The 24,643-nt window shown below is 39.6% G+C and overlaps 1 protein-coding gene across 10 annotated transcripts in view; it reads right to left on the bottom strand.

Moving 5' to 3' along the window:
• TBC1D5 (TBC1 domain family member 5) overlaps nt 1-24,643 on the bottom strand; it is a 249,079-nt gene that overhangs the window by 55,421 nt on the left and 169,015 nt on the right. For all 10 annotated transcript variants that reach the window (XM_081164471.1, XM_081164473.1, XM_081164472.1 and 7 more), the window contains 2 exons: nt 8,515-8,657; nt 2,342-2,448 (listed from right to left, as the gene is read on the bottom strand). In XM_081164471.1, the coding sequence (XP_081020597.1) occupies nt 2,342-2,448; nt 8,515-8,657 (250 nt within the window). The remainder of the gene's footprint in view (nt 1-2,341; nt 2,449-8,514; nt 8,658-24,643) is intronic.

Here is a 24,643-nt window from a genome sequence, read left to right as displayed (position 1 = left end):
AAATTCTGATTCTGTTTTTATTAGTATAAATTCCCTGAATTACTTTTATATGCTTTTATGCTACTTTTATGCTACTTTTGTGTTGAATTTCTGTTTTAATAATATTTTTAACAGCTTTTACATTGTACACAGCTTAGAGATCCTTAAAATATTAAGCAGTTTATAAATGCTTTAAATAAATGAATGAATATCAATCAATGCTAATCAATAGATGATCAATGTGGACCTCTGGCTGGCCAGCTTAGATCCACCTGCAGGCAGAAAGAGGCTCTGAAGCCAGTTCATACAGGGGCACAGAATCAAGACTAGCTCAAAAGGAATTTTAGGAGAAAAGCACTTTGGGGGTTTAGGTGCTCATGGTGTTTTAGGACTGATGCTGACGTGACTCTATATGTGCTTGTTTTTGAGACCCTAAGACCTTGCCAGACTGAATTTTGTACATATCTAGATACAATAGAGGTACTGTGTGAGCTCTTGCGAAGTGAGATGACCTGTTCTGGACAGGATCACACTCCTCCAGAGTGATCAAGTTTGAAGTATTCATTGATCCTGGCTCACCATTTGAAACTCACATGCCTTTAGCTGATAAGGGCACCCATGGCTAGTTCCAATCAGTTTGCCAGCTACAGCCCTTCCTGGACAGATATGGCTTTGCCGCAGTGACCCATCCCCTCATAACCTTTAGACTAGACTTCTGTAATTGGGGCTGCCCTCAAGGATGGTTCAGAAGCTGCAACTGTTGAAGAATGCTGGCGAGAACTTCTGCCTGGGCACATAATTACACCAATCCTTAAGGGTCTGCACTTGTTCCCTGTGTGCTGGCAGCTCCACAATGCCCTGTAAAGTATGTGCATGAGAGGGCCTTTTCTGTGGTGGCTCCCAGGTTGTGGAATGCCCTTCCCTCTCATGTGCACCTGGCACAATCATTGGATAAATTTTGTTTTACATTTGCCTTTGGGGGTAGAGCACGATCTCAGAGTTATCACTCCCTCTGCAGCACTGTTGCTAGTTTTGCTTGCTGTTTGATATGGGCTAATTTAGTGCTGTTATGCAGCACCTACTCTTTGCTTTAAGCTGTATGAAACCCACCATGAGACTGCAAGATGAAGACTGGGCCATAACAGTATATAAAGACACTAACTCACTAACTAACTACCTAACTAACTAACTAACTAACTACTGCTTGGGGCAAGCCCTTGAATGTTAGCCCACAGGCAGTCAGAGATGGTAAAAGATTGCAAGCCTCCACAATCCTTGGCTGCTTTTGACAGCTTTGTTCATTCTGGAAAACCACAACGAGGCTTCTCCTGACTGTTGGAGGCAAATATTCAGAACTGCAGGTAATGGAATCTTTGAATATCACCTCTGAGGCCAAAAAGGCTTCCAACCAGGAGATATCCCAGAATGACCTTCTGAGAAGGTGAATTTGAGACTTTGCATTGCCTCCTCCTTCTTTGAGAAAACCCACCAAGGCTTGTATCTGGGCCCAGGTCTCACCACCTTTGCTGGGATGTTATTATTATTATTATTAATTGAATATATATCCTATACCCGGAGGTCTCAGGGCGGTTCACATAAAAAGATCACAGTATATAAAATAAAAATAAAAGCAATAACCCAATAATACCTCCCCCAAAAGAGCCACATTTTAAAAGGGTATGGGGTGTTGATCAGGTCAACCAAAGGCCTGGTTAAAAAGGAACGTTTTTGCCTGGCACTTAAGAGGTGTATAATGAAGGCGCCAGGCAAACTTCCCTGGGGAGAGCATTCCACAGACAGGGAGCCACTGCAGAGAAGGCCTGTTCTCGTGTTGCCATCCTCCGGACCTCTTTATTAACATTAGAACACAACACCTACAATGAAAATACTAAAACCAGTTTGGGACCTTAAATAAGATGGGTTGGATCCAAAGGGTTCCCCTCTGATATATCATTGTCGAATGTAATGCAAGAGAGACTATGCTTGGTAGCATGCAAAAGCATTGCCACTTGAGATTACATTTCAAAATGCTGGAGATACAGTGTGAGGCATATGACCTCAGATTTAAAAAGAAAAAAGGGTGGGATTTGCTCCTCTGTTTTCTGGGCATTCATTCTGAATCGCCCTTAGTGAGCAACTCAGAGCTATCACGTTGCCATCCAAAGCTAGAAGCTGACAACAAGGGACTAGGTCAAAACAATGCTAGTTCTCTATGACTCTGAGCATAGATACTTCTTTTTGAAATGACAATTTCCCCCCATTGTTAACTCTTCCCTCTCCTCATGCATTAAACAAGGACTGTAATGATGTTTTAAAAGCAGTTGGGATGTGCCTCAACTGCGAAGATTTCCAAGTGACTTACCTTTGGATCTCTGAGAAAAAGAGCTCTCAAGATCAATGAGTGGACATCTCCAATTACAGGATAATGCATCAGAAGTCCCAAGCAGGTCTGATAATTACTTGATATCACTAAAAGTAATAGGAAATATGATAAGTTTTTCCCCCCTCAGTTTAACATAAAAGTAATCACTCTAAGTACAATTTGTAGGGTTCTGGGAAAAATTATCGTCACCAAATAGTATACAGCTCCTCTCTCCCTTTAGTTAAAGATAGCCTCAAATGGTTGAGGGATGATTTACAACTTTTGCTTTGTTTCCCAAACGTGTTAATCCTAAAATTAGCTTAAAGGTAAAGGACCCCTGACAGTTAAGTCCAGTTGCGAACGACTCTGGGGTTGTGGCGCTCATCTCGCTTTACTGGCCGAGGGAGCCGACGTTTGTCCGCAGACAGCTTCCGGGTCATGTGGCCAGCATGACTAAGCCGCTTCTGGCAAAACAAGAGCAGCACACGGAAACACAGTTTCCCATCCCACCGGAGCAGTACCTATTTATCTACTTGCACTTTGGCATGCTTTTGAACTGCTAGGTTGGCAGGAGCTGGGACCGAGCAATGAGAGCACACCCTGTCGCGGGGATTCGAACTGCTGACCTTCCGATCAGCAAGCCCTAGGCTCTGTGGTTTACCCACAGCACCACCCACGTCCCTTCTAAATTAGCTTAGAGAACCACTTATTGGCCCCTCTTAAAAGCTTGCTACATATTTTAATAGGATGTATTAAATTTCCATTATCTAACCTCCGTCTAGTTAGCATACAACTGTCCCTTTCTGGGTATGTGATGAACTTAATTATGGGTGAAATTAAATAAATCTTTTCTGCCAAGACTATGTAAACTACTTCATTTCTTTAGCACCATCTAAATCTTGGCAATCCATCTACTGGAGCTGTCAAAGGAGTGCCAATTATTTTTGAATTGTTCGCCTAAATTGCTAATAATAATAATAATAAAAAAAATTAGATAGTGCAACTTTACAGTTTTGAGAACTTCAGTTTTAGAAATAATATCATTTTTATTAATTAAAAGCCTTTGTGAAAAATGTTCTTGCAACACAAGGCAAAAATCATTGATAAAAATAGAAATCCAAAATATATTGACTGCTTTATGGCCTTAGAGACTTACTAAACAGCATCCCTGCACCCGCTTCCATGTGAGTCAATCTCATATCCTTTGGTACCTTCCCATCTCTCCCTGAAGAGGTTTATGAGGAAAAGATTCAGGACTGGGCAAAATGAATAATTATAATCTGTGTAGGGAGCCACTTTATCATCTTCATTTCCGTTGCTGATCCGACAGCTTGTAATTTTATACATCTGCTTTCATTTGTAAAGCACTCACTTATCCTACTCATTTTTTATCTGTTCTGCCTGTTTCTTTTTCTTTCCTTTTGTTTTTCTTGTTCATGTTCAGATACCTGCTTTTCTCTCTTCTCTTTGAAGTTAGCATAATGAATGCAATACAATGGGCTCAGTCAAGAGTTCTTTCTGCCGAGTATAATAGATGGGACCACGCATTATATAGAACCAATCAAATCAAACGTAACACAGTATAAGGCAGTTGTGATAAGGATTCTTTATACTTTCTTAAAATAAATAAGAATGCTGGGAGTAGTTCGTCCTAAATGGATTTTGTAAGACAACATCTGATGTATTTTCTTCAAACATACCTTTTAACACTCTAACTGAAGCCAGATTTTAGACTTTTTATTTGTTTCTTTTTTGGAAAAAAAACAATAAGTGTGATTTGATTCAATAATGAGCATTAAAATATTGATCGTAGGTATTTGCAATTATAAATTATAGGTAAATGCAACAAACAGAAGAAATGAAACTTCTCTATTATGTGACCAAAACCAACCTATTATCTTAAACAGGGGGTGGCAAATGGGAGGTGAAAACTTTTTGGGGTCTTTTTTGTGATAGCTACTTTCTTTACATGTGTAAGACAAAAACAGACACTCCTTTATATAATACTTTGTTCTAGTTCTATTTCATCTTCAAGGTTAAAAAAAAGAAACCCTTATGAATTCAAATTGGCGGAAACAGTATGTTGCAACATCAGTGTAGAGAAGCTGATACATTTGGATACCAGAATCATTTCTCATTTATATCAGTTCTTTGAAAGACATAGGCAAATACCTGAAAATATAGCTTTTTTCAGGGGGGGGGGGGGAATATTTCTACTACAAAGTTCTTTTTGAAAAACAAAGACATCTAGCTCATAAGTGAGCAATTATATGTCTAAAAGGCTTAAAACATCCTAAGAATAGTAGTATTGGTGCGGAGCAAAATTAAAAATACAAACTTCTAACTCTAGATTAACTAATCTGGGAAGACTATGGTTTTAGAAACACGGCATATAGACATCATTTTCAATCTCCACAACCTATATAATTTTATTTTTTAAAAAAATATTCAGATTGAGAGAATAATTAAATCACTTATAACTTACGTGCCAAAAGCATTAACAGTGTAAATTAAGGCACCCTTGGCTAACTCCTGCACCACAGCACACACTCTACAACAGAGGTAGCCAACATTTATGACTCTCATAGTCCTTGACCACTGGCCATGCTAGCTAGGGATAATGGGAGTTGTAGCCCAAAACAACTGGAAGGCTCCACCGTGGCTAGTCCCATTTTACAGTTTCACCCATAGTAAAGGTAAAGGTAAAGGGACCCCTGACCATTAGGTCCAGTCGCAGACGACTCTGGGGTTGTGGTGCTCATCTCGCTTTACTGGCCGAGGGAGCCGGCGTATAGCTTCCGGATCATGTGGCCAGCATGACTAAGCCGCTTCTGCCGAACCAGAGCAGCACACGGAAACGCCATTTACCTTTCCGCCGGAGCGGTACCTATTTATCTACTTGCACTTTGACGTGCTTTCGAACTGCTAGGTTGGCAGGAGCAGGGACCGAGCAACGGGAGCTCACCCTGTCACGGGGATTCGAACCGCCGGCCTTCCGATCAGCAAGCCCTAGGCCCTGTGGTTTAACCCACAGTGCCACCCGCATCCCATTGTTCACCCATAGTACTCGCTTACAAATTAGCCTCCATACACCCACACTTCCATTTGGTCTTTTAGTCATAATCCTTTTCCTCTGCAAGTTGAGAGGCACTATAGTGCAGGACTCTATGAGGCAGTGGCAATCTAGCTGCACACTGCTTTCCTTATATGCTTTCACATTTGGGTTAGAGAGAGAGAGAGAGAGAGAGAGAGAGAGAGAGAGGGAGAGATGCAAGACTGGAACAAGATGGGCATTGGTGCAAGTGTCTGTTTCATCATAAGGTGGCCTAAGCAAACAAGTGAAAGGAGAAAGCAGGTCCTTTATTTATTTATTTATAATAGTTTTTATACTATCTCTCACATCAGTCTATAATAATAATAATAATAATAATTTATTATTTGTACCCCGCCCATCTGGCTGGGTTTCCCCAGCCACTCTGGGCGGCTTCCACAGAAACCAAAAAACACTAAAATATCATACATTAAAAGCTTCCCTGAATAGGGCCGCCTTAAGATGTCTTCTGAATGTCAGGTAGTTGTCCATCACCTTGACATCCGATGGGAGGGCATTCCACAGGGCGGGCGCCACCACCGAAAAGGCCCTCTGCCTGGTTCCCTGTAGCTTCGCTTCTCGCAATGAGGGAACCGCCAGAAGGCCCTCAGCGCTGGACCTCAGTGTCCGGGCAGAACGATGGGGGTGGAGACGCTCCTTCAGGTATACTGGGCCGAAGCCGTTTAGGGCTTTAAAGGTCAACACCAGCACTTTGAATTGTGCTCGGAAACGTACTGGGAGCCAATGTAGGTCTTTCAAGACCGGTGTTATGTGGTCTCGGCGGCCGCCCCCAGTCACCAGTCTAGCTGCCGCATTCTGGATTAGCTGTAGTTTCCGAGTCACCTTCAAAGGTAGCCCCACGTAGAGCGCATTGCAGTAGTCCAAGCGGGAGATAACTAGAGCATGCACCACTCTGGCCAGACAGAGTGGTGTATTAGATATAAAAAACCTACATCAATAAAAACTTAATACAGCATAATAAATAAAAACAGGTGGCTAAGCTGTTCAGAAAAAAATACCTTAGAAAGACATATATTTTTATTCACATGGTAATATAAACTTGATATTCCTTTTCATTCATTAGGATTTGAATAGTTACTTAGGCTATAGGAAGGAGCTTGTGGAAGGTCATATTGCCTTATAGGACACTAGTAAAACAAATCTAAAAAGCTCTGTTGGGCTCACAGAACGACTTCTATGATACTTTGGGCCATGGGCTCTATTTACAGCCTGCTTGACTATTTACTCCCATGAAAGACTGCAGTAGTATATTTTTTTTAACCATTCCATTTATTCCATAGTTCTGGCAGTTTAAAAAAGCCACTTCCTATATTAGCTATTGCAAGTGATGTAAAAAAAAAATTAAGGGAACAACTCTCTTCACAAGAAATGGCTCAGTGAGGACTAATCAAGCTCAGTAGCTATGGAACATTAACTGATAATTGGAAAATAAAACCAGAAAGTAAGTGATGGCAGTGGGACGGAATGGAGTATCCTGAAAGTGGGCATGGCTAGAACCCCTGAACAGTTTCAGTGCTGTTAGAAGGTTAAGATACACAGCAACATTTTGTTGCAGGTTCCTCTTAGATGGGATGTATTGTTTTTGTACCAGTGGTACTATATTGAATGCTGATATTTATATATTTGCACAATTCTTCTGAACTGCTTTGCGGTTCCTTACAGGGAATCAGATTGTAAATTCCAAAGTAATAAGGGTCTGGTCCAGCCTTTGGGGGTCATGTATCTACGTATGGAAGGAACTTCATAGGACACAGACACAAAAATGGCCAACTGCCTCACTTAGGGGTCTTTTTACAGTCGCAGCCATATGCTACCCCGATGCAAGGGAGGAGGGAAGAGTCCACCTGTAATTTCCCCTTTAGAACAGTGCTAAGGCCTTGTGCAGAAAAGCCTAGGGAGGAACTGGAAAAGAAGAGAAAATAAAGAACACTTGATAGTTTCAAAATTCTGGTGGTTGTAGAAAAATGGATTAGCATCAATTCAATGTCCTCTATATAAAAAAAGAAAGAACAAAAAACAAACAAACTGGAAAAAGCCCATTTTTAAATGGTTTCAGGAATTTCAGTCCAAATGCTTTTTTTGGGCCAACCTCAAGATCTTAGATCATTGGGAATGGAGCATTTGAGGCAACAGAGTCTATCAAAGAATCAAGTGTGAATAATTGTTTGCAAGATTTGGCTCTCAGGTAGTACCCACAGGTGTGCTGGAGACTTCTGCATGATTCCTGCAAGTCAGTTAACGCACACAAAATCTTTAAAGGCTTAGTCACAAAGACTTCACAGACTTTTGCAGTTGGAATGTTACCAGATGCATACAAATTTGCCCTGGAAAGGTGGGCTGACTTTAAAATACAATCTACTGGAAGGCCTGGTTATTGATAACCATAATTTGCTTAATTTACCTTTTTGTGGTTCTGCACATCTCTCAACTAATTAGGATAAATTGGTGGTTTTATTACAAATTTATTTCATTTACTTTTTTACCTTCCCAAGTATTCTCTACTTCCTACTTGCTTAATAGAGATTTTGCTTTAGAGTAAATCTCCACATAGTTATCTATATGAAAATCAAAGTTTTGTTCTAAACATTCCCCTGAAGTTGTGTGTTAATTAAGTTTATGGGACTCTAATACACATCAAAAATAATTTAAGTGCTCATGTGACATAGTTAAAGGCAAAATAAAATAAAATAAAATGCAGAGAATTTTTGTAAAAAATAAATTTGCTTTTAATACATTTTCTCTTATTTTAGAAATCCATAAAATATGTCAGTAGTGAATGTATAGTTTTACTCAATACACTACATGTGACAGAAGGTGGAGCTCTATACTTACCTTGGCCACTTTGTTTCATGCAATGCCATCTACACTTCTGTGTTTTAAAAGAGGCATAGCAGGAGGAAGAACATCCCAAAAACCAAAATGTGTTTTTAAGTTGTTGCTTTCTTATATATTATGAACAACTTTAAACAACTTCCAATCAAAATGATTTTTTAATTTTTTTATTTCAATTAGAAATATATTGCATTATATAGGCTATATGTATAATGTAATACATACTCACAGGCATCTCTAATGTATAGCAGCATGGCTAAGAAAACATAGTCAACTAGATTGAGAGTGATGCTGTCAGCAAATAAAGCATCCCAGATGACAAGAAGGTCCTGGAGGGGAAATTCTCTCCCAAATAGAAGCCTTACCCATCGCCTGCAAATAAAGTCAACAAAACATATCAAAAGTTGAACCAAAAAGATCAGGAATTAATAGTTTACAGGGAAATCCAACACACAGTAACTTATGATTAAAATTAATATAGATATGTTTACGGTGTTCTACATTATATCTTAACCTGGTTATAGAAGGAAGTGTGTGAAAGACTTAAAAAACTCTAGCTCTCTAATGTTGTTTAGCAGATTGGCTTTATTAGAAAAGCTTTGTCCCAGTTTACTTATCATTTCAGCTTTATAAGCAAATGAAAGAAGCAGCTGCAATAACAACTCCAAAAAAGTCCGCGGATGAGCTCAGCTGTAACAGGTTTCAGTGGAACTGAGCAGACTTCAATGGAGAGCACCTTCCTTCTGATTTAAAAGAACTTAAACGTCTGAACTGAACCCATAATCTTAAAATGGCATTAAGAGAAACCACTGGGCACTTAAGATTATAAATTTTACTTTAAGGATTTAGTTGCAACTGCCATCTGGTTAAACAACACTAGGTGCAAGATGGAGTAACTTTCAACGAGGGTTTATTTTGTTGTGTGCGTATTAGGAGTAATAAACACTTCATGAAGAATACAGAAAAAAGACAATAATGTGGAATTTTAAACGTATCTCACAGTAGCTTTCCTTTGGCTCCCTATGAATATCTACTTCTAAAATTTGAAGAGGTGCTACAATAGGAGAAGCAGGGGAAACATGGAGCAAAGCTAATTTTGCACAATTAATTCTAACAACATTATGTGCAAGGTGTTTTACCCAATAGTGGGAAATTACCCCTCAGTGACAAGCCTACAGGAAACTATTACCTTTCAGTGTCGCAAACATTACTCAGACTCTGCAGGAAGCCTATCGCTTTAAGTAGCACTTGTTCCTTCCCTTAACCCCCCCACCCACCCACCTTTTACATTTCACAAACTGTTAGGAGTCATAACTCAGCAATGCTTGATGCATTTGAGCTGACATTATTCACAAACGACCTCATGCAATTCAGGACAGAGGATAGATAAAACTAATACACTTAAAGGCGAAAAATACACCATGGCATAATGGGATTTGTTATTAGTCTTTTATCAGAAATCTCCTTTTCTTCATTACCACTTCATTATGCAGTGTTAATCGTTTGTAAATGTAGGATTCTACTGCTCAAACCAAAATCAGCTTCCCCGCTTTCTTCTTCTATTCTGCTTTTAGAAATTCTCTTGGGAATATTAAGTCTTAGTCCCCAGAGGTATTCTGTTTTCACAGATGTAGACAGCTGACGAACTGGACTGCTTTAGTAACCATAATGCTGCCATTAATGATCTGAACCTCTGTGTCTCAATGGGTGTAAGCAATTCACACAACTGAAAATGGATGTATACTAACTGCTATCTGTTCTTTTCCAGCAACATTTCCCTTGTAGCAGCCATAAACCAAGGACCCTATTGTCTCTGAACTATGTTAACCATATGGCTTGACTTCAGCAAGTTTGCCTTCATAAAAAGGGATGCTTTAAGGAATTAAGTTCTAAGTTGGAGTGTTTTCTTACTAATTAACACTCTTTTATTGCTCTTTCAAATATTTAGAGACAATCTAAGTTTCACTTAATGATACTGTTGGACAAGAGGAGCCCCTTTCTTTTCAGATGGCTGTCTATAGTTTAATTATAGCCCTGTCCTGTTAATTTCAGCCTCACATCTGCTACACCTGCAGACTACTATGCTCACAACGGTGTACCCTTTTATCACATTCGGTAACACAATAATCTGTATTTTACCACACCGACATAGCAATTGCAACCAACTGCAAATACAGAAGGGAGTTTTTAAAGCAATAATAAATATAAGAGTTACTACAATCTCCTTGCTGAAATGCATAGCCCCATGTTCTACACATGATTTCTATGTAATTAAACCATAATCCCCAAACAATCTGTAATTACTACCCACAGACAGTGGTTTAATAATGACCTGCAACACAGAGAAACAAATGCTTTGGAAACTTTAAACTACATGAGTGACATATTTTTAAAATCAAATTTAAACTTTAAAAGGAAATTATTTTTATTAAGAGTTATTGGGAACAACATCTTCCTGGAACCTCAGAGATCTAGATGCTTCCCATCAGGGTAAACAGATAATACTGGACTCAAAGGACCAATGATTTGACTCAGTATAAGGAACTAAACCTCTGCATAGGTTATTTTTTGGTGGTGGAGGGGGGAACCTAATAAGTCATGCATTGCCTTATCTGCGTAAACTATTTCTATTCTGGCTGAGTATAACAAGCATTTCAGATACAGCTTGCTGTTTTCTGTACTACATCCATAATCTTTTTCAAGAATGGTCTCACAAAAAGCTGAAGGGTTGAGGTTTCAAAGGCAGAGACGACTGTCCTTTAGGGTCTTAGCCCTCCATAAAGGGGCATGTCTGGGAAATCAAGTGGGGCTGATGTCTTGACCTGAGATTCAAGGTATTCTGAACCTGCTCTTAACATGCCTTTCTCCCACAATACGTCTCTCTCGTTCCCTTAAACATTTTAAGCCAACCACAACCCCTTCCACGTTACGCAATTCACTTTCCTTTGCAAATTTAATGGACTCTGCAAGGTAAGAACACACTGCTAACATAGGCAGCACAGTAACAGCAAAGAGATTCTGCATAACAAGTTTCCATCATCAGCTTCCATGTCATTCACAAGCACAGACTCTACACCAATCGTTGATCTATTTGCATCTAGAAAAGTCTACTACCAATATATGGTAGGTGAGGTCTTCCATGCTAGTGACACCAGATACCTGCTAAGCACACGTTCATTTTTTGCGGGGAGAGCAAGAAACAAACCTTTATCTAAAATGTTCTTCCAATTTGGACTGGGGTGCCCCTGAGCTTTGCTTTCCTCCCCACAACAACACTTGGGAGTGGGGAGTGGGGAAAAGCAGCCAGGAGGGAGAATACACATTCATTCAAATGTCGTTTAGTCTTCAGTGGAACCAGGCATACAATGTCCTTGTTTTTGTGATGCCCAACACCGGCTCGTTTCCATATTCTTCATTTATGTATGATCTAATCTATTTTTAATATTGACTTCCCCCCAACTCATCCCACGTGCACTTGTTACAGTTCAAAGTATCTATTCCAAAATGGGTAAATAATAATAATATTCTGTAAAAAACATCACAGAAAAATAAAAATAGCATGCAATAGAGAAACCTTCACTTCCAACACTTACACAAAATAAATACATGAAATCACTAAGAACTCAAATTCTATTACAGAAAGCTAACTCATATGTACCGAGATAGATTAAAGGAGGATAGGTCTAACAATAGCTAATTAGACATGCTAGTTAAATGGAACCCCTTTCTTTGGGAGCAGTCTACACTTAAATGCCAGTTGATTTGGGGGGGTGGGGGTGGCAAAAGCATGGGGAGAGTGGGCTTACTAGAAAAAGTGTGATTGGCCACTGTGGAAAACAGGGTGGTGAATGAGAGGTTTTATTTATTTATAATAAAATAAAAATGTGTATCCCACTCTTCCTCCCAAAGGAGCCCAGGACAGCAAACACATCAGTGATAAAACAATGCAATTCTTGGCCTGATCTAGCCGAGCTCTTATGTATATCACGTAAACAGTACAGATGGTTTATACTGCCTACAATTTAGGCTTCACGCACCCATATTTTGCCTTTCTCCCTCTCTTTTTCTCTCCAGTCCTCTTCCACTGCATTTGAACTGGTGTCATTGTTATATAAATGTTTAATAAGAATTTGTTTACAAGTTGAAATTAATGACCCAGAATGCCCAGTGGAAGGAACAGATTCATCAGCGATGCCAATTTGGAAATAAATTCTACTGCCATTCGCAGATCCCACTAACTAGCTTTGAAAGAATACAATGAAGCCGTATCTGTGGAATGTGGAGTGTGGGCAGAGGATGTCATGTGAAAGGTTGGTGCCGGGGAGAGTTTATGGAATGAATGAAATAACTGGGAGGAGTCTCCAGTGATTGGCACAGAAACAAGGAACTGTGTGAAATGATAGGATACGTGGAATGCCAATTGTTTTGTGAGAGAAAAATGTTATTGAGAGGAGGAACAAGAAACCATGGGAAGCACAATTATTTCACCCATAGCTGACACCCTACATTTAACTCAATATCGCTTCCTGTTACTGTCCTCACCCATATATGCATAATATAGCCCTCCCACCCTGGCTGAGCTTCGTCCAACCTGACATGTGCTTCTACCTTACCATCACACATCCAACTCTCACTCCCCAAGCAACAGCATATACATACATACATTTTTGGCCATGCATATCCTCTAAAACTTGCTGATGAGTATGCAACACTTACCTCTCAGTTTTGCTACTGATTTTTTTAGTATGTTTTAGCTTTACTCTGATAGTCATATCTGGGCTTTACTGTGATGGTGGCTGAAATTTGTATATTGTCCATCTAAATATCCCAGGGTGGTTCACAACATTTATACATTCTTAAACATTTATACTGTGCTTTTCATTATACAATAAATTCAAAGTGACTTACATACAAATTTAAGACAAAGCTCCAAAGCCCAACACCTAAGAAACAAAACTGCACAAATCGTAAGTGATAAAACCATATTTGGGAGGGGGCGTTCATATAACTAGTTTTAATTTATGGTTTGTTTTAGTATTACCATAAAGCACTTTAAGAGGTTGCCTGGACCCCATCCGAGAATCAACATCTCTCTGTGTGTGTGTTTCAAATATACTCTCCACGCCTACCTGTCTTGCATTCTTTAACTGTTTATTTTGTAGCTGAAAATGCAGCATGCACCTATGCCATTCCCCAGTATAAACCCCCAGCAGCTGTGTTCCAAATACATGACCCCCCCAAAAAAATCTTTGATTACTGTAGTGCTGTCCATTTACACACATCACCCATTTTCAGTCTTCTTCTCCAAGAACAGCCCCACACTGTCTGGTTGTGTACCATAATACACTTTCAAACATGTCTGGTTGATGCCTACCTTCCTCGCCCCCTCAACCTTTATTTATCAGCTTTGTGATATCATAACTAACCATTTTCATGCTTTTTGGGGTCTTAACTCCTCTCATCAATCCCAGTTTTTCCAATAATTCCGATTTCCTATAAGCAGCACCAACTTCCACAGGTCCTTTTTTCGATCCATTGTGTACTGATTCCAAAATCTGGTTTTCTTTTACACCTGAGAACACACTCTTAAGAATTATCTAGCTGCAAACATCCTGCTCTCACTCAAATAATTAAAACATGCAATCTTACCTTGATACTGTAGCAGGTATGCAGAACAGATACATTAAAAAAGCTGCAACTATCTTGTTTTGGTAATCAAGCTTTTTTTCTAGTCTCCCACTCTAAACCCAATGTGCCTTTTCTTGATTCTCTCTTTTTAGTTTCCTTGACCCATGTTTGCTATTATTATCAACAGAAGCACCAAGAAGGGTGAGTTTAGTGGAGGGGAAAAACAAACCTTTCTATCACTCTTTCTTCAAGCTCTTCATAGGAATGGGTGTAAAAAGGTAAAGGTAAAGGGACCCCTGACCGTTAGGTCCAGTCATGGCCGACTCTGGGGTTGCGACGCTTATCTCGCCTTATTGGCCGAAGGAGCTGGCGTACAGCTTCCTGGTCATGTGGCCAGCATGACTAAGCCGCTTCTGGCGAACCAGAGCAGCGCACGGAAACGCCGTTTACCTTCCCGTTGGAGCGGTACCTATTGATCTACTTGCACTGCATGCTTTTGAACTGCTAGGTTGGCAGGAGCAGGGACTGAGCAACGGGAGCTCACCCCGTCGCGGGGATTCGAACTGCTGACCTTCTGATCGGCAAGTCCTAGGCTCTGTGGTTTAACCCACAGCGCCACTCCGTCCCTCAGGAATGGTGTACTTCTCACCTAACCAGATGTAGCAGTGATTTGGTCATAGCTTAGTGGTACAACATCTGCTTTACATGCAGAAAGTCCCAATTTCAATCAATGGTATCTCAAGGTAGGGCTAGGAGACTCCCATCTGAAATCCTAGAGAGCCACTGCTGACAAGTTATGGACCAATAGTTTAACTAAGTATAAGTCAGCTTCTTACACACCTAATTCAGCTCAGTTTGATAAAGAAAATTGTATTGAATAGTTATGGTTTTAACAGAGAATGTAAGATGTTTCAGCTATAGATTTGCCTCTGCAGATCATCATATCCTAATCAAGGATGGAGCCTACTTCTTAATTGTTGGGAGAAGGGAAAAAATTTATCTGTCACCCCAATATTTTACCCATTTCTCTCTTCATTTTCTATCATACAAATTAACGCCTGCCATTCACTTCAACAGGGAAAAGTAAAACAGTCTGCACTTGAGTACATCGTTATGGTGGGGGCACAACCTGTTCATTAACTATTAAGTGCCCAAACCAGGTTTTCACAGCTGGAGCAATGTTCCTCCTTCCTTTTGTGAAGGCAGAATGCAGAAGCTAGTAATATGTTTCGAAAAACCTATTTCCAAAATCCTGCAGGAGTCATGTTTGGAAAAGGAGCGGAAATGAAGTTAGTTTTTCAGTCTTGGAGGGATCAATCCTGTAAATCTTGGCTGGTCTGGAGGAACAGGGCCCAGCCCAGAAAAGCTCTTGCCCTTTTCCCAGGAAGGTATAGGGACACATAAACCACTCTGCTGCTTGGTCTTGATGCCTATTGCAAACAGTTCTGTGCTTATAGGGTATGGACCAAGAGGGCTGGTCTTGACAGCTCTACTGCTTGGGGAATAGGCACAGAGAATGAAGGAAGCTGCATAAAGGACCAGTATTCTTGATGTTCTGCCTTGTTCTCACATTCCCAGCTATACATGATGGGCCTTTCCTGTGGACCCACAACATTCACGGTGAGAAGGATTATTTCCAGTCCAGCACAACTATTTTATTAAGCTCCAGTTGAGCCCTGCAGATGAAACGCTGATGAACTTCAATCAAAACCAGGTTATGACTTGGGTAGTTCAGGCCACTTTATAATGAAGCACAGAACATTTCAAAAGATATTTGTTCTGCAAATTCGCAACTGAGGAAAAGCTAACATTTCAAAAAGAAGAAATAGGAGAGATTTATGTCATCACAGTATTTCATCTTATGCCTATGGTAAGCTCTAAAACTAAATTAAGCTGCCCTTCAAAGGCCATAGACAGCAGTCCATTTCAATCCATTAGTTTGGCTAAATGCCTTCATACATTCATGAAGAGAGTCATTATCATCAATCTTCCAGTTATACCGACCAGTTGACTAATTGTTTATGCATGTACCCAGGAAATACTGGGTGTTTTCTCATTGCTAACACAGTTCCAGAGAGAGCTCAGTAAACAGCTAGTCCAGTCTGAAATGTACAAAGATGATGATTTAAATACTCTGCTAAGCAAAAAGTGCTAAATTGCAGCTTTATTTACTTCCCTAGGTCAGAGGTAAAGAATAATTTTGGGCTTCTTGAAATCTCATAGTACACCTTTTTGAGATGTAGTTTTTGGCAGTGCTAAAAATAGGTTGGGTGAGGATTTTAAATTTGTTAGGAAGAAATTAGAGAACCTTAAAACAATCTTTTATATAGACGGTATTACAATGCGCTGATTTAACTACACAATTTTGTGCATTTGAAGTTATTCCTATTACTTTTTTAACAGGGCAAAGGAGGATTGTACTAGAAGTACTTTTATTTTTTACATAGAAACACAGTTTACACACTTATTTACTCTCTCACACACACTTTCTTACTTTTCTAAAGTAGATTGCCTATAGCTAGTAGAGGTTGGGGGGTGCACCTTAGTTGGGCATTTAACATTTTTGGGCAGGAAAATATGGTATCATTTAGTCATTTAGTTACTTACATATTCCTATAGAAACCCTGCTGGCACTAAAGAGTTTGGATGATAAACAGCTAATTCATTAACTACAGTATTTGCTGGAAAATATGCATTAAATAATGCAGTACAGAAATTGTGGTTCTTCTAAGTCCCTGTCTGGAGAGGGAAAGGGGAGAGAGAGAGAGAGAGACATGCAGAGGCAAGCAATGTCTATGCTGCTTCTAATTATTCCAATTATCACGGCACACTATGAAAACTTGATTAATAACACTGAAGATATTGTTGTGGCAATTAGCCATATGGTTGTGGGACTTTATTCTGTCACGATTTAGCCATTAGCATCTACTTATGTTTGTCAGAACAGTGCATCCGTGACAAGTTGAAGTTCCGCTCACCTTGCTGATTCCCTTGTGAGCAACACTAGAGAACTGTTTATTCCTGGGAGCCCTTTACCAGAGTAAATTTTTCATGTGGCATCAGGTCTGACTGGGGACAAATGTCAAGTAGCTTATGCGACGACCCATCAAGCCTGGCTCTTTCTGCAAAGGTACTTACTAAATTGCTTGTCAAGGCAGACTTCTTTCAAAAAATGATTTGACCAGGAAAATTAGTGTCAAGTGACTTGTACTGAATGTTTTGAATGGTTAGTAATTCAAACAATATGCACTTTTCATTATTTAGACGTAATGAAATGTTCCATTGTGATTTTATACAACTATGTAGCATGCATTACAGTACACGTGAAATGCATACCCACAAGCCCTGGGATTGAGGGCCAAGGCCACCATCACTTCTGACCAGCACAAGTTTGCACACGTGTTTCTTTTCAATGCAAGTCAGCATATATCAATGTTTGCATGTATATTCTCTCTCTCTCTCTCTCTCTCTCTCTCTCTCTCTCTCTCTCTCTCTCTGTGTGTGTGTGTGTGTGAGAGAGAGAGAGAGAGAGAGAGAGAGAGAGAGAGAGAGACATGAATCCATGTGGATAGCTGACCTTCAGGAAGTTTAGGTGAGTCAAGCAAATATTCTGCTGACCTATATGAATCCACTGGTGCAATAACATCGGAAGCATTATGTGAGTAGGCTATGGAAATGGTCAGGAAGGAAAGACACTTCAGTTATTAAGGGAGAGAAGGAGTTAAGAATGCCAGGATTTAAACTGTAGAAATTTCAAATAACTTTTAAGTTCAATAGCTGACTATCATCAAAGAGAAGAACGACCTGCCTATTTGTTAGCTAGGGTATGTCTTAGGAATTAGCCCCAGCTTCCCTGTTTGCTTGACTGAAATTTTATATTCTGTATGGTCTTATTAACAAACCGACTTATTTGGTTGAAATAATCTGGTGTGTCCTGATGGATAGATCATGAACTGCTGCATTTAACCGCACCTGGTTGCCCTGGGGATTTTAGCCAGGGTACTGCACAGGTGTACATCAACCCTGGGGAACTGGTTGGGAAATGGCAGAGGGGTGACTTAAGATTCCACTTAAGTTTCTCCCCCAACCAGATACTACTATGAGTCGGAGAATCATAGAATTGTAGAGTTGGAAGGTACCCTGGGGATCATCTAGTCCAACCCCTTCTATGCAGAAATGTGAAGCTGTCTCATACAGGGACTCCCTGGTGCATAAATGACTCTTCTGAGGATCCCAGAGATGTCACAGACTTTGAAAGCAGTGGGTCCAGCTGAGGTTGCCTGTCCCACCCCAAAGTGCTGTTACAAAACAACTTAGAAACATTTTGACCTGAAAGGAGGCAAGAGAAGACAGAACAGCTGACGGCTTCCAAGAAAACTGTCAGGAACAGTAACTAGTGGCATAGCGTGGGTTGTCAGCACCCGGGGCAAGGCAAGTAATTTGCGCCCCCTAACCTAAGGGGGCAGAGAGCTGCGAGTGCGAGCGCGCGCCCCAGATGTTGCGCCCAGTGCGGCCGGCCCCCCCTGCACCCCCACGCTACGCCACTGACAGTAACGCCTACAGCATGGTCAGAATTCAGCAAGAAGTACATGACAGAATTTATTGTCCCTGATCTCTTCCCGCTCCCAGCTTGCCTCTGTGCTGTTACTAATTGTTATTCCATTGGATGCTCTGCTCTATGCAACAGGCATTTCTGTTGCAGGATAGGCCATTTTACACCTTGCAAAAAACAATGCATGAAGTGAAACTAATAAAAAAATGTATTTCCACTTTTGCAGGAGTTTCTGCACAGGCATAACTGTGAGAGTTACTACAGTGTCTGCCCATTACAGCACTGAACAAACTCCCATGCAAGTATTTGCAGAACAGCACTAGCATCTATTTTCCCCACTCACAATTATTTTGATCTAATCAATTGTTTTCAGGTAATAACTTTTTTATTTTTACATTAACCTAGCGTTTTAGAATTGGAAGGAAACAAAATGGAAAATATATGCCTTACAAATTTAATTGCTCAGATATTTTAGAGCTTGGGTCAACTTCAGATAAACTCTGGGGGAAATTCAACTAACAAGGAAAAATATTTGTAAGTTTCAAGGAGTCATAGAAAACATACTTCCAGATGTCTGAGACCCTGGTGCATATGATTTTGACAGTGTACACTGCTGTACCTGCTCATTATGTGGTCCTGTTACTACTGCCAGATATTTTTTGTCAAACAGGAGGAGGTTGGAGGTCTTCAGATCCCATTACACTACTAGAGGTATTATGTTGATCTGTAAAGCCTTATACAGCTCAGGAGCTCAATACCTTAAGGATCGCCTCTCCCCATATGAACCGACCCAAATCCTGCGATTGTCATTTGAGGCCCTTCTCTATGTCCCCCATCCCAGAGAACATGGGTAGGTAAACTAAGGCCCGGGGGCTGGATCCGGCCCAATCGCCTTCTAAATCCGGCCCACGGACGGTCCGGGAATCCGCATGTTTTTTACATGAATAGAATGTGTCCTTTCATTTAAAATGCATCTCTGGGTTATTTGTGGGGCCTGCCTGGTGTTTTTACATGAGTAGACTGTGTGCTTTTTAAAAAAATGCATCTCTGGGTTATATATGGGGCATAGGAATTCATTCTTTTTTCCCCCCTTCCAAAATATAGTCTGCCCCCCCCCCCAAGGTCTGAGGGACAGTGGACCAGCCCCCTGCTGAAAATGTTTGCTGACCCCTGCCAGAGAGGTTCAGAGGGTGGCAACCAGAGAACAGGCCTTTTCTGTGGTGGCTCCCCAATTGTGGAATGCTCTCCCCAGAGAGGCTCACCTGCCACCATCACTGCATTTCTTTAGGCACCAGGCAAAAACATTCCTCTTAATCCAGGCCTATGGCTATTAAATAATCTGGCCTGTGAAAGTGTGCGTGGGAGGAAAGGAGATGACTGTTATTATGAAGGTTATTTTACCAAGTTGTCTGCCAGTATTTTTTTTTATTATGTTTTTATCATTTATATCAATTGAACATTTTGGAAGTCGAATGGGCTTCCGGAACAGATTCCATTCGACTTCCAAGGTATGACTGTATAGGCTGCTGTGCTTTAGCACACGTTTGGTGGTTTCAGTAAACAGGAGATGCCAGATAGATTCTCATGTATGTCAACACTTGACCTGAATTCTCAGATTTTCAAGCAAAATGAGCGATGGAAGAGCCTCCAGGAATATATCTAATGTTCCTGACCTGAGACTCTGTCTTGATTCCCTCCTGTACTTCAGCAGAATGCTGAGTATGCCTCCAGAGAGATGTTCCTATTTTTATATCTGTTTGCAGAATGTTCCTGATTGTTTAGCCATGGTTAGACAAATTTGGGATTAAGACACATGCTCCCTCCCTTCTTTTATGAAGCTAAAATCCCTTCCACCCATCTTGGTTGAGCACCAAGTTTTGCTAGTCTTAGCTATAGCTAACTATGTTGCTGTTTCAACCCTTAACATTGAAGTAGGTTCCTAGGATAAGGGTAAACTATATACCAGAAGAAAGGTGTGGGTAAGAGTATACACAACCCCATAGCTCACTTCTGGTTCCCTACAACAAATCCTTTTGCATGCTCGTGGCCAGAGAACAACATGCTTACCACTTTTGAGCACTTCTCTAGGTTTTCTGGAAGGTAACCCATTTTATTCATATTTCTAGTATCTAGATACCCATTCTAGTCAACTAGATGCTAATTGTGGAGGGCACCTTGGGTGGTGGTGGGGGGGATAATTTGTGCTCCAGAGAGGAAGCCCAATTGTGAATTTAGGCTGTTGTGATAGGGTTAGAGCCCTACCAGTGTGTAACAGTGTACAAAGAGCAGTGTATGATCTCAGAAGCACCCATGACAGTCTGGAAGAATGTATGAGACTTGGATGAAGCCTGCATTCATAGAATGGCTGTCTTCACAGCATATGAGGCAGCCACTAGGACAGGCATAGGTGAACTCGGCCCTCCAGATGTTTTGGGACTACAACTCTCATCATCCCTGACCACTGGTCCTGTTAACTAGGGATGATGGGAGTTGTAGTCCCAAAACATCTGGAGGGCCAAGTTTGCCTGCACTAGGACATCATGACTGCTGCCTCCAAGGACTTGAGACTGAATCATAGTAGTATGATTCACCTTTGACAGGCAGGAAGCACCTTCCTTTTGGTAAAGACAAGACTTCTTTGGGAAAGCCATAAAACTAGGCTTGAACAACAAGTCTCCCTTACCCTGCATTGATGTAATTAGTATTAAATGCTGCAGGATCTTTTCTTAGCTTAGCTCTGATAAGGAAAAACATTCTCAGTTCTGGATTCTTTTAGGGAGATTGAATTTTCCTGCTGTGGAAAATGGAACACTTAAGACATTAGCTTCCCCAGTGCTTCCTGGGGCAAAAACTGAAACTGGTTTAGAGCCTTGAACTCTCCTTCCACAGAACTGCAGAAAGGAAAGGCTTCTGCCTGCACCTTCTAGAGCCCTTGAGACTTGTTCTTGCATTTCTTCTTTGCGGCTGACTTTTGAGGAAGAGAACTGTTTCCTCTCCTTCCTATTTGGCTTATGATTTTCATGTCGACAAGACTAAAGAGGCCAGAAAGAAATAGCAAGCTGAGAAATGTTCCATAATGAAAATAATTACTTTGTCCTTTCCAGAAATTTCTTAATGCCTTCAGCTGCAGAATGCTGATCCCTGGCATTTCCCGGGTTCTCTTGTGAGGTTCATTGTGACTTTATGAGTTAATCACGTCAGGAATAGTCATTTTAGCTCTCATGCCTTTAGGAGTAATTACACATTTAAATGATTAAACAAATCAGGAAAAAATATCTACCGCCTAACGAAAGCAGTTAACGCTAAAATCCTTTTTTATATATTAGTATCACAAGTCGTTTGTAAATAACATGTTCATTTTAGAGATGTAAAGAGTTCTGTCATGCCCTATGAAATAAATTATATTTTATTGGTGCCCGGGTGTTTCATAATTTCTATTTATTTGCTGCAAGAGTGGAGAATTAAGATAGAGTAGTTTATTTCACCAAAAGACTGACAAATGGCTCATTAGATACTTATGGAGCTGAAGCTAATTGTATGATTTTTGGGGTGTATTAATTGTCACTGCCTGCTTAACTAACTAATGCTGGTCACAATTATACTGCCCTTACCCTGCACTCTTATTCAGGTTAAAACACTTTGCATGCTAAAAGAAAAGGGACAATATTTTTTGCTAATGTAAACCAAAACATCACTATTTGGATTGGAAGAGCATGTAGGAGGAGTAACAGAGGATTAATGGTTCCCATTGGAGACACCAATGACAGTCATATCCAAATTGCAGTCACCTCACATCAAATAACAGCTTGAATCACAAATATTCCAAGATTCTACTTTCCCCCCACCCCCAGCTACAAATTAAATATAATTTACATTACTTAGGTTTTTTTTTATTTCATCGGAGACATAAGGTCAGAATTGATTGAATATGTACTACCTGCATATAATGATTTCCAGTTTTTTACAATCATGTGCTAATGCTCTACAGTAATGGCCTATGGATGAAGAGACAGATGTACTACCAGTCATTCGCTACACATTTGCATTAACAAATCATCATTTAATTGAAGCCCATCCAACAAGTTTATGCTACTTAAATAAAGTTCCTTTCAATAAAAGATGCCACAATGACACATGGTTGCTAGCTGCAATGAAAGTTTGGTGGGAGGGTGATTTATTTTCAGTTCATAGATTTAGGTGTATATCGAAGATGCATTTATTAATTTGTATTTTGCCGAGAGATAAACCACCTGACAACTAACACAGTGTTCCAAGCTAGTTCCAGTCTGAAATGAGATCATTTACTCTTTGAAATAATTATTTTGTAACACTACAATTTCATGCCTTGCAGGTTTTATCTCCCACACAAATATATAATAGACCACGAATTGTGTGTTAATATTTTTAGGCAAGCTCTAATAATGAGTCTCATATCCTGCTGTTACCAACGTGGACTAATTCTTTTTTTCCTTTAGATGTCTCGTTGCAGACTACAAACTTTGGCACTACAGTTAGAAATCAAGTTGCTTGTCTATAATTTTGATCTTATTGTTCTTTTTTTTAAAAAAAATCAGTCTGGGGAACTATTCTGGTAATTTGCATGACTACAAATTTCAGATGCAGAAGAATACTTTGAATTCTATAATGTATCACAAAAGAGTAAAATTTGAAGGCTGAATGAACGCAACACATTAGTGCAACTAATGATGCAATCCTAGGCACATTTATTTGGGAATAACCCTCATTGTATCCAGTGGGACTTACTTCTGAGTCAACAAGTTTGGGATTGCAAGGTGAAGTGTTCATCTTGTAAAGATGGGCTTACAGTAGTCTAAATGTATCTTTTTTGTTAGCTGCTTTATGCATCCAAAAGTGAGATAAATTTTTGATGATCTCTCTGTCAAATACAACATAGTCACCTGTTTTTACCTGTTCCTGTTTTTATAATGCTGTTTTACTGTTTTTATGGTAAGACATTGCAGATTTTATGTTACTTTTGTATAATGCTTAGTTTTTTTATATTAAGAAATTTAGAAAAGCTCTATAAATAAATCACAAAAGGAGCTGTATTTTAAATTAATATTTGATTCCATCTACACAAAGTAAAGATGAACAAAGGATGCTGGCTGAAATCTTGCATTGCTGACTAATCTCAGTGACTTCAATGATATCTGATTAGTCCACATACAAGACTGCAGTGTCACAGTCTATAGAAAGCATATTAATATGAGTTTGATATCTTGTTGAAACTATTACTACTGAAATCGTATGCTATTGCTGTGTCCTTTTAAACATAAAAACAATGAATATGCTGCTATTTAGGTCATGTGAAAAGAACAATAAAATGTTTAAAATAAAGACTATTCTGAAGAACAACATTACAAAATTAGCGTGAATGGCATGAAGCAAATGAGGGTGTTTAAAGGCACCTTGTATAAAAAATGTATTTTGACCTTCCTTTGAACTATTTTAGAATTCTCAAGTTTGAATTTTTTACTTGTTGATTCAAGGTAAAATGCCATCGTTCAGTGGAATTAAGCTGGTGTATTTTGCAATTCCAAAATTCACAATACAAATGCTCATTTTGATGTGTAAATGATAGTAAAACAAGATCCCCACACTCATTTTTTAAAAAACAGCACAGAAATCTAACATAATACCAAATAAACACACATACAAAATATCCTACTGTGTCTTGTCTGTATGTTCTCAATGATCTTTTTATATGCTAACTCTGAATAGTAATTACAGATCTTGTAAGTTGGCTTCTGTTTTTCAGAACTATGAGTTGCACATAAAACATGCATTTTCATCACAACAATTACCATTAATCAAAACACTGAGAGCTAATACCACTCAAGTCCAACCTACCGCTGTGCCTAGCAATATATCAAACTGTCTGTTGTCAAACACTCTATACAAACTTAAACAGCCTATCACTGCAAATAACAAAAAATATGCTTGCTAAGTATTTTTTTTTTTTTAGTCAAACTGCAATCTTGGTAGTCCATTCTTCAACTGGATTCAATATTAAGTATATCATCCTAGACAATGATACATTTTCTGGTTTGTGACAGCATTCACACAGTGGAAATTCCCACACATTTACTAGATTTAACACAAATATTGATAATCTTTATACATTTATTGGTTTGATTATACAGTATCAGTTCAGAAA

The sequence above is a fragment of the Podarcis bocagei genome (genome assembly GCF_964188305.1).
Source record: "Podarcis bocagei genome assembly, chromosome: 12".
In the NCBI taxonomy this organism is placed as follows: domain Eukaryota; kingdom Metazoa; phylum Chordata; class Lepidosauria; order Squamata; family Lacertidae; genus Podarcis; species Podarcis bocagei.
This window is presented reverse-complemented; position numbering and strand designations above follow the sequence as displayed.